Source organism: Oncorhynchus nerka, linkage group LG10 (assembly GCF_034236695.1).
Source record: "Oncorhynchus nerka isolate Pitt River linkage group LG10, Oner_Uvic_2.0, whole genome shotgun sequence".
Lineage (NCBI taxonomy): Eukaryota > Metazoa > Chordata > Actinopteri > Salmoniformes > Salmonidae > Oncorhynchus > Oncorhynchus nerka.
Window position 1 is genome coordinate 37913438 of NC_088405.1, and position 11479 is coordinate 37924916.

Sequence of the window (11479 nt, forward strand, 5' to 3'; positions counted from 1 at the left end):
AATCCTGGCTTCCTTTGGTATCCATGAATACACGTCACTGAGTGTGTGTGTGGGGGGGGGGTAGGGGGGGGGGTACAGTGATGAGGTAGTCATAAAAAAATCATGTTAAACTGTTACTGACTCAAGACCTTTCAACTTTTTATATTTTACTAATTTGTAAAAGTATATATAATTCACCTTTGACATGATAGGGTATTGTGTGTAGGCCAGTGACCAAAAATCTAAATTTAAATCAAATTTAAATTCAGGCTGTAACAACAAAATGTGGAAAAAGTCAAAGGGTCTGAACATTTTATGTAGGCACTGTAACGTTACATAAGAACTGGGTTCAACACTATTTGAAAATGTTCTAATACTTTGCCATCTGCTCTGGCCTACTTGGAGTGCCAAAGTGTCAGGATTGCAGCTGAGAATATTCTATTGGATCCAGGCAAGCATAATCAAGCCCTGCTAAAGTACTTGAAGATATTTGAAATAGTATTTGATCCCAGGTCAGCATTGCCATTCCACATACTCACCCCAAGAGAAATCAGTACCTCCTTGGGAATTCTCTCTCCTCTACGGTTCTTTCAGTTTGCATCTCTTGGGCACCAGTCTTCTCTATTAATAGAGAAGAAAAGGAAATGGTTTACTCTTCTTGAGCAGCTAAACATACTTTTACATAGCAAGGATACAAAATGCATAGGAATGACGAGAAACATTCTATTGCGCTCTTTATGGTCAGTGTTCATGTGCAGGAGGATGTCGATACCCCACTGGTGCTGGGAGTCAGCCAGCGGAAAGTTCTGACAGTATAGCCACTCCCCAAACTCCAACAGGTAATCCACCTTCTGCCAGTGACTCTTCACACTCTACACACCATAAACCCAAAAGGCTCACGCATACAAAGCTACAGCTTAAGCGCGATACACAGAGCACAGCTGCAATAGCACTAAGTTTCCACTAGATATTGCTAGAGTCCTTCAACACCCTAAGCACAATAGCTCCACTTGGGATTCAAACCTAGCAAGGAACTGCTGCAATCTCTTTACACTTTGAAGAGAGCACTGAAGCTATGTGTATGTCTCTAAAGTAGTCTATCGCAAGAGTGAATGTGGAAAGTGTGTGTGTGCATTTGTGTTTATGTGAGTGTGCGTCGTGTGTGTGTGTTTGTGTTACCACCTACCAGTAGGGAGATTATGGAGTTCTGGTAGCTGGCCAGCTGCTTTAGTATTTCCCCAGCACACAGTGCAACTCCATTGCTCCCACATGTGGCACTGAGTTCCCCTTCATCCCTGAACTTCGGCATGTCTAGCAGAATGCTCTCCCCTAGCCAGGCCCTCACCAGCACCCAGTGCATCATCAGGAGCCTAAGGCACAGTCAAGGAGAGAACATACACAGTTTCAGTCTTATGCCCTTTTCACATCATCATGTAGACCCGAATCATACTGTCCTTGCTCAGACATTTTGTTTTCACATTGTCATTTCCAGTAACTATGTGGATGTGCACATCCTTCGGCTAAACTATCAACACCTAATGTTTTCATAAGGATTTGACGCTCTGAAATGCCCTCACAAAGTTGTTTTTATTAAGCAGTAGATTTTACAAATCATACATATTTAAAGTTATGCTCATTCACCCAATAAGGAGGAGGTATTTTTTGCTGAGGCATCCATATTGAAAGAATTTTCCCTATCCAAAATATGAAATTTCATGAAACATACATCTACGTACATACTAATTTATAACGTCATATTCATATCAAGGTATGAATACCTTGCATGCGCATGCATACAAATGATGATGGCAGTAATAGGAGTGTTGTATAAATCCTTTTCCCTCTCTCTCCTCCTTTCCTTTCACCATGTCTATCCCTTGTTCTCTTCCATCTATATTCTATCACACTTTTCTCCCTTCTGCCTTTCTCTCTCCCCTATTCCCCTTGCCATCTCTACCCAGTACTCACAACCTGTTTCTTGTGTGGGGATAGCATGCTTCAGCAGATTCAGAGCTCCCTTCCAGTCTGAGCCGTCTGCCTGGATGTGGAACAGCATTCCATACAAAGCTGCTCTCAGAGTCAGGTCATCCTCAGGGCTCCCCATGCCTACACACACACACACAGAACACAAAACGTTTTTTTTTTTAACGTGTCTGGATTCCATAGCTTCTGGAAACAACACTACAATATATGGACTGCTTGGACGTAAAATGCCACACACCTAATAAGACAGCATAACTGGTGTGTGTGGGAATCGGATTTCCTCTATGTCTACTTAGTGGTATTTGAGAGTGATAGAGCACGAGATATTCATTTTCATTCCGTAACGGTCTAAGCAGGTTTATGGAACTCAAGTGACAAACAGGATTATGCCCCACCCACATCAACTGGGCCGCAGTGGAGCAGGGCGAGAGCTTCACGTTCCTCTGTGTCCAAATCACTGAAGAATTTAAATGGTCCAAACACACACGCACAGTCGTGAAGAAGGTGCGAAAGCATTAGGAGCACGGCATTATACATTCGGAGCATTAGTTGTGAGGGCACACATGGAATTATACATATAGAGACAGACAGAGAGATTTCTCAGTAACTGTGAGGATGTCCACCTGACTTGTGGACCATGCTCAATCCTCTTAAACATGCAGCATTGCTCAACATCTCTGACCGGCTTTGCCTTGAAAGGGTCAAATGTTATTGAATTGAATAAGTCTGCAAAAAATGCAATTAGTCAACCAGTCAGAAATTTGACAAAATGTTACTGCTACAGGAATATAGACACTGACAGTCACCATTTTGGAGAACCATACTAAGAGTGGGACCTTAAAGCCTTGAAGATAACCATTAACTGAAGTCAGTGGTAGTACTGTATATTGCACATTGTTTCAACATATTTACTAACTACTACTGCATATGGCTCTGAGTATATTGTAATGTTCTATTGTGGATACTATGTGCAGCTCATCTTGCTATGTTAACAAACACTTGATCCCATCCCATATTTTTAAGGCCCAGTGCAGTCAAAAACGTGATTTCTGTGTTTTATATTGTGTATATTTAAACACTGAGGTTGGAATAATACTGTGAAAATGATCACACCACCTGAAATTTCAGTCTGTTTTGGGGGATGGAGTTTTGTCCTTCCATGGTGACATGTGATCAATTTGTTAATAGACCAATTGGAAAGAGTTCACATCTCTGCCAATAACAGTACATTTTCATCTTTTCCCTCCCCACTCAGACCAAGAAAAATTCTTGCTTGAGTAAATGCCCTTTGCTAAAAAGCTATTTTTGACAAAAACATTTTTTAATCGCAGTTAGGTAGGTACATCCGGCAATTCTGGCTAACCCCAGATGTTCTGAACCATTTTTTTGTTGGTTTGCTGGTCGAAATTGACACACACATAAAAAAAAAAATATATATATATATATATATATATATAAAAAAAAAAATTAAGTTAGAAACGGTACAAAAAATATATATATATATATATATATTTTTTAAGTTAGAAACGGTACAAAAAAGTATCTTAACAGGCCCATACCTTTTTAAATAAAAAAATATACATATAAGATTTAAAAAGGTGGTGTGGCCCATGGGCCTGTTAAGAGACTTTTTTTGTTCTCTGTTATACTAATCATGAGCATTTGGCTGATCAGTGGGGAACGACCGGCTTGGTTTTCTGATAGTTTGGGTGACCACAGCTCAGCCTCACATTCAAAGTCCAACACGGCATCAGCAAAGACACCTGCTCCAACTCTGTCATCAGTTAGACAGACAAGATCATCGGTCGTAAAAAAAACAGAAAGGCTGCCTAGAAATGTAGAAAGAGCACATTCTATAGCGTTACCTCACACAAACGTCCTATTATTTGGGCATCTAAAACTATGATTTGGTCAAAAAGCAAAGCGCATTATCCTCATGATTCCTGTAATGAAAGTGTCTATCCTGACGCTGAGCCTGTATCCTCGTTGGGGCCTGTGCCCTCGTTGGGGCCTGGTGCTGTGATGATTGAGCCACTCACCGCACAAGAGAAAAATATGTTCTGATTGTATAACATTTCAAAATACAATTGCAGAAAAAAAACACAGCTTTGGAAACGTTGTCCCCTTTTCCTTGTCGGAGAGAGGAGGGTATTAATATTCAGCTCAAAAGCAACTATTTTACAACCAATATTTGTGATATGGCTTTGAGATATAGAAATGCGCAAAGGCAATTGCAGGAAATAGGCCTATGTGTCTCATAGGTAGTAGGCTACAACTGCAAAGTTTTTATTAGGACATTAAAATGTACTCTTCGATGAATACTTAGCTACTAGCAGTGAGTATTATATCTAGTTTTGAATTTCCCAAATTAGTTAGCCTATGATATTAGTTATTGCACATAAAGATGTATGTAATTCGTCTCTGTTGTACAAAACACTCTGGAGTCATATTTGGAGGAAAAATATAGCAACTATAGTCTAATTGTCAACCCAAAATTCATTACGATCACTGGATTGGGTTGCACATAAAAATACACTACATGACCAAAAGTATGTGGACACGTGCTCGTCGAACATCACTCCAGTATCTCTGCATATTGTAAATATGGTATTGGAACTGACCTTGTATATAGCTTCTTACTTTCTCGTGTTCTTCTTATTTAATGTGTGTTTTGTTCTACCTTACGTTAATTTTAGTGCTACATTGATATTTATTACTGCATTGTTGTGTTTGGAGCTTGCAAGAAAGGCATTTCACTGTACTGCACTGTACTTGTGCAAGTGAGAATAAAACATGAAACAACCTTTCTGATTACCAAATGTTCCGAATACTAAACATACCATCGTAAAACTGACTATCCGACTGATCCTTGACTTCGGCGATGTCATTTACAAAATAGCCTCCAACACTCTACTCAGCAAACTGGATGTAGTCTATCACAGTGCCATCCGTTTTGTCACCAAGCCCCATATACTACCCACCACTGCGACCTGTATGCTCTTGTTGGCTGGCCCTTACTACATATCTGTCACCAAACCCACTCGCTCCAGGTCATCTATAAGTCTTTGCTAGGTAAAACCCAGCCTTATCTCAGCTCACTGGTCAAAATAGCAGCACCCACCCGTAACACACGCTCCAGCAGGTATATTTCACTGGTCATCCTCAAAGCCAACTCTTCCGTTGGCCGCCTTTCCTTCCAGTTCTCTGCTGTCAATGACTGGAACGAATTGCAAATATCACTGAAGCTGTTTTGAGTCCCCGAGCCGACTAGGTGAGAAATCTGTTGATGGGCCCTTGAGCAAGGCATTTAACCTTAATTGCTCCTGTAAGTTGCTCTGAACAAGATTTTAGTCAGTAAGGAGACAATGTAAAATATAGATACATCTAAATATTTTATCACAATGCTACTGAGGCTTACCAGTTAAAACCAGAGATTTGTTAACAATGCAGTCTCTGACAGGCACAGTCAGACACATATCAATGAGACTGACATTTGAAATGAATACATTATTCACTCACCTTGTGGTACTGTAACTGAGTTAAAATAATGATTTATTGATGGTTGGGTGATGAATCACGTCTTCTCACATTATCACTGCGCTGACATACAGAGCTAGGGGGAATAACCGCTTTTTAGTAAAAATACATAAACAGCTCCTCATATTGACTAACTTGACTTTAACCAGAAAGTCCCATTGAGGTCAGAAACCCTATTTCCCAAGTGAGACCTGGGCTGTTATGTTACTGTACCTCGTCTTCAATGTCCAACTTCTGTCCCATCTGCTGCTGGAGAAGCCATTTGGTCAACACCCATGTGAAAATTATCTTTATCCTTGCTGCATTATGGATGCTCTATCCTGGCACATTGCCATTAGACAGGTGCAGTGCATAGCCACTCAGCTAAAAGTCCATAAAGTGTGGAAAATAACAGTTAGAATAGTAACCATAGCAGCATATGTTAGCAAATGGTTAAAACTGTTTGCATAGTAAACATAGCAGTTAGCATAGTATTGGATGCGACCGCAATATGTGACTTCCTGTGCTTACGATTGGCAGGAATTTAGCTATGTTGTCACACCCTGATCTGTTTCACCTGTCTTGGTGATTGTCTCCACCCACCTCCAGGTGTCTCCTGTTTTCCCCATTAATTCTCAGTGTATTTCTCAGTGTGTTTCCTGTCTCTCTGTGCCAGTTTTGTCGTGTTTCTCCTCGCTCCTATTTTTTTCATAGCCCTGCTGGTTTTGACCCTTGCCTATCCTGACACCGAATCTGCCTGCCTGACCACTTTGCCTGTTCTGACCTCGAGCCTGCCTATCCTTTGGACTCTGACCTGGTTTATGAACTCTCGCCTGTCCCAGACCTGCCTTTTTATTACCCCTTTTGGTGTAATAAATATCGGAGCTCAACCATCTGCTTCCTGTGTCTGCATTTGGGTCTCGCCTTGTACCCTTATAAACTCAGCAAAAAAAGAAACTTCCTTTCAATGTCAACTGGGTTTCTTTTCAGCAAACGTAACATGTGTAAGTATTTGTATGAACATAAGATTCAACAATTGAGACATAAACTGAACAAGTTCCACAGACATGTGACTAACAGAAATGGAATAATGTGTCCCTGAACAAAGGGGGGGTAACAAAAGTAACAGTCAGTATCTGGTGTGGCCACCAGCTGCATTAAGTACTGCAGTGCATCTCCTTCTCGTGGACTGCACAATATTTGACAGTTCTGGCTGTGAGATGTTACCCCACTCTTCCACTAAGGCTCCTGCAAGTTCCCAGACATTTCTGGGGGGAGTGGCATTAGTCCTCACCCTCCGATCCAACAGGTCCCAGATGTGGGATTGAGATTGAGATCCGGGCTCTTCGCTGGCCATGGCAGAACACTGACATTCCTGTCTTGCAGGAAATCACGCACAGAACGAGCAGTATGGCAGGTGGCATTGTCATGCTGAAGGGTCATGTCAGGATGAGCACAGTGTTGAGATTGCCTGCAATGAAAACAAGCTCAGTACAATGCTGCTATGACACACCACCCAGACCCTGATGGACCCTCCACCTCCAAATCGATCCCTCTCCAGACTCCCGGCCTTGGTGTAACGCTCAATCCTTCGATGATAAACGTGAATCCGACCATCACCCCTGGTGAGACAAAATCGCGACCCGTCAGTGAAGAGCACTTTTTGCCAGTCTTGTCTGACCCAGCGACAGTGGGTTTGTGCCCATAGGCAACGTTGTTGCGAGTAATGTCTGGTGAGGACCTGCCTTACAACAGGCCTATACGCCCTTAGTCCAACCTCTCTCAATTTATTGCCCTTGCCACATCTGCAGTCCTCTTGCCTCCTTGCAGCATTTTTTAAATTTTACCTTTATTTAACCAGGCAAGTCAGTTAAGAACACATTCTTATTTTCAATGACGGCCTGGGAACAGTGGGTTAACTGCCTGTTCAGGGGCAGAACGACAGATTTGTACCTTGTCAGCTCGGGGGTTTGAACTCGCAACCTTCCGGTTACTAGTCCAACGCTCTAACCACTAGGCTTAAGGCACGTTCACGCAGATGAGCAGGGACTCTGGGCATCTTTCTTTTGGTGTTTTCCAGAGTCAGTAGAAAGGCCTCTTTAGTGTCCTAAGTCTGTGACCTTAATAGCCTACCGTCTGTAAGATGTTTGTCTTAATGACCGTTCCACAGGTACATATTCATTAAGGGTTCAATGAACAAGCATGGGAAACAGTGTTTATAGAATGTATCAGGAACCCCTCGACAACATTCCGCTGAAAAGTCAGTGAGCGAAATTCAAAAACATTTTTTTTTAAATATGTAACTTTCACACATTAATTAACAAGTCCAATACAGCAAATTAAATATAAACATATTTTTAATCTACCCATCGTGTCCGATTTAAAAAATGCTTTACAGAGAAAGCACAACATATGATTGTTAGGTCATAGCCAAGTCAAAAAAACACTCAGCCATTTTTCCAGCCAAAGATAGGAGTCACAAAAAGCAGAAATATAGGTCAAATGAATCACTAACCTTCGAGGATCTTCATCAGATGACACTCATAGGACATCATGTTACACAATACATGTATGTTTTGTTCGATAATGTTCATATTTATATCCAAAAATCTCAGTTTACATTGGTGCGTTACGTGCAGTTATGTTTTGATTCCAAAACATCCGGGGATTTTTCAGAAATACTCAATAAACATTGATAAAAGATACAACTGTTGTTATTCACAGAATTAATGTAACCTCTGTGTCAGATTTCAAAAAAACTTTACAGAAAAAGCATAATCTGAGAACGGTGATCAGAGCCCAATCCAGCCAGAGAAATATCTGCCATTTTGGAGTCAACAGAGGTTAGAAATAACACTATAAATATTCACTTACCTCCCACTCCCAAGAATCCCAGTTTGACAATAAATGACTGATTTGTTCCATAAAGTTCCATAAAGTCCATAATTTATGTCCAAATAGCCACTTGTTGTTAGCGTGTTCAGCCCAGTAATCCATCTTCATGAGGCGAGAGCACTTCGTCCAGACAAAAACTCGAAAAGTTCCGTTACAGGTTGTAGAAACAAGTCAAACGATGTATGGAATCAACCTTTAACATAAAACATCAATAAGCTTCCACCCGGAAAATTCCAATGTCTGAAGAAAAGCACTGGAACGAGAGGTAACTCTGTCGGGAGCACGTGTCACGAGCCTGAGACACTCTGCCAGACCACTGACTCAAACAGGTCTCATGAGCCCCTCCTTTATAGAATCCTCTTTCAAGTTTCTAAAGACGGTTGATATCTAGTGGAAGCTGTAGGAAGTGCAACTTGACTCCATAGACAAGCTTTGAAAACTACAAACCTCAGATTTCCCACTTCCTGGTTGGATTTTTCTCAGGTTTTCGCCTGCCATGTGTTCTGTTATACTCACAGATATCATTCAAACAGTTTTAGAAACTTCAGAGTGTTTTCTATCCAATACTAATAATAATATGCATATATTACCATCTGGGATAGAGTAGGAGGCAGTTCACTCTGGGCACGCTCTTCATCCAAAAGTGAAAATGCTGCCCCCTATCCCAACAAGGTTAAGTACAGTTAGAATTCACTGATTGTCACAAACGTTGTTGTAAGAATCGGCTCCGGTGCGGGACATAGACCCCGCTCCACTTGTGGATCTGCCCGCTTCGGTGGCGACTCTGGCGCGGGGATCGTCGCCTGTAGCTCCAGACCATGGATCGTCTCCGGATGATCCAGAACGTGAGTCGTAGGCGGAGGAACCGGGCCGTGGATCGTCGCCGGAAGCTCCGGCCTGTAGATCGTCGCTAGGGACTCCGGACCGGGAACCCTTGCTGAAGGCTCAGAACCGGGAACCCTCACTGGAGGCTCCGGACCACGGATCATCACTGGAGGCTCCGGACTGGGAACCGTCGCTGGAGGCTCCGGACTGCAGACCTTAGCTGGAGGCCTGGTGCGTGGAGCTGGCACAAGGCATACCAAGCTGGGGAGACAAACTGGAGGCCTTGTGCGTGGAGCTGGCACAGAGCGTACCGGGCTGTGGAGGCGCATTGGAGGTCTGGAGCATAGAGCTGGCACAATGTGTCCTGGACAGATGACAACCTTCGCACGGCAAGTGCGGGGGGCTGGCACAGGACGCACCGGGCTGGGGAGGCGCACTGGAGACACGGTGCATAGAACCGGCACACATTGTACCGGAACGATGACACTCTCCTCAAAGCAAGTGCGGAGAGCTGGCACAGGTGGCATCGGACGGCTAACACGCTCCTCAGGGCGACTGTCTTGCCTATTCAGCCCTCTCTCATCACTCTCCTAATCTTTCACCAACCACTCATTTACATTTACATTTACATTTAAGTCATTTAGCAGACGCTCTTATCCAGAACACTCCTCGCTCAATCTATCCCAATAAGCCCCTCAGCTCCGCCGACCACTCAGTGTGCCTCCCACAAAAAAACGTATTTTAGGCTGCTTCTTGGGCCTACGTCACGGCCGCGAATCCCGGTGTTGTCGCTGTCCCTCCTTCGCTGCTTCCGCCTGCTTCCATGGCAGGCTCCTGCCATTATTTCATCCCAAGTCCAGGATGTCCTCCACTCCCGGCTTTCCTCCCAGGCCCGGGATCCCTGCTCCTCCTGGGCACGCTGCTTGGTCCGTGGGTGGTGGGATCTTCTGTCACGAATGTTGTTGTAAGAATCTGACCAAAATGCAGCAAGGTTTGGGTTCATCATTTTATTACGTAAACTGGCAAAAAACAATAAAGAACAAAATGAACGTCAAGCTATGCAGTGCTCAAGGCAACTATACACAAACAAGATCCCACAACCAACAGGTGGGAAAAGGCTGCCTAAGTATGATCCCCAAACAGAGACAACGATAGACAGCTGCCTCTGGTTGGGAACCATACCAGGCCAACCTAGAAATAAAGGAACTAGAATGCCCACCCTAGTCACACCCCGACCTATCCCATTCCAGGGTTTTTCTTTATTTTTAAAAAACTATTTTCTACATTGTAGACATCTAAACTATGAAATAACACGAAAAACGTGTTAAACAAATCAACATATATTTTCTATTTGAGATTCCTACGATATTTATTTCTCAACTTATCAACTCAATCGAATATTAAGCACATTGCTTCGCTTTATAACTGAGTATAGCCTACCTGGCTGGCATGAAAATGAACCACGTGAAAAGCATCCTCCATTCGTTATTTCATGTATTTTTCCCCCTGCCTCTGTTCGAGACAGGTGCAAGATAATGGTCCATTCTAAACCATCATAATTTTCACACATATAATATGTAAAGACAAGATTCAATCAAAAATAGTCTGATAAGTGACATCATTAGCCTATCACTTGTGAATGATGCCCAGCTTAAGACAAGAAACAGCACATGCCTTAATTTTAGCAAATCATAGTTGCACACCTCATGTAGCCTAGCCCATAGGCCTGTATGGTTTGATAAGGTTTGTATCACAACTAAAGTGACCAAATGTTACCCGTTTCAGGTATGTTGCAGGTCACGACTTCACACGAGAGCCTTTTGAACATAATTGTTTTGGTGAACTTTCATGTGCCTTAATAACAAACTTGTATGCCATCTGTAAATACTAATACAATTGTTAAATTACGAGCCTAGTTGGTTAAGCCACAGAAAAATACATCAAACTTCCCGCTAGCCATGATTGGCTGAGATAATGAGTGGGCTGGAAATGCTGAGAGGTGAGTTTGGATTGGTCTGCCATATAGAAGTCTTCTGTCTATTTGAGCAGGTCAGTATGTGTAGGGTAATCCTGTCTAACACTGCTTATTTTTATTTTTTTATGTATTAATATTAAAACTTAACAGAAGACTCCAGTATGGAAGTATCCATTTCAATAGAACGTCACTGCAACAACTGTTTCAGAACACTCTCGTCAGAGCAAAGAATAATTGAGGAATTTACTAACGCTCAACACCGGTTGAATATGGCCAGTAAACTTTGGCAAAAGAGCGTAATTAAAT

General features: G+C 42.5%; 1 protein-coding gene across 1 annotated transcript; it reads right to left on the reverse strand.

Moving 5' to 3' along the window:
• Window positions 1–9056: 9056 nt before the first annotated feature.
• LOC135573703 (uncharacterized) lies at window positions 9057–9725 on the reverse strand. Its single transcript, XM_065023303.1, has one exon. The coding sequence runs from the start codon at window positions 9723–9725 to the stop codon at window positions 9057–9059; it is 669 nt and encodes a 222-aa protein (XP_064879375.1).
• Between the last annotated feature and the right edge of the window lie 1754 nt (window positions 9726–11479).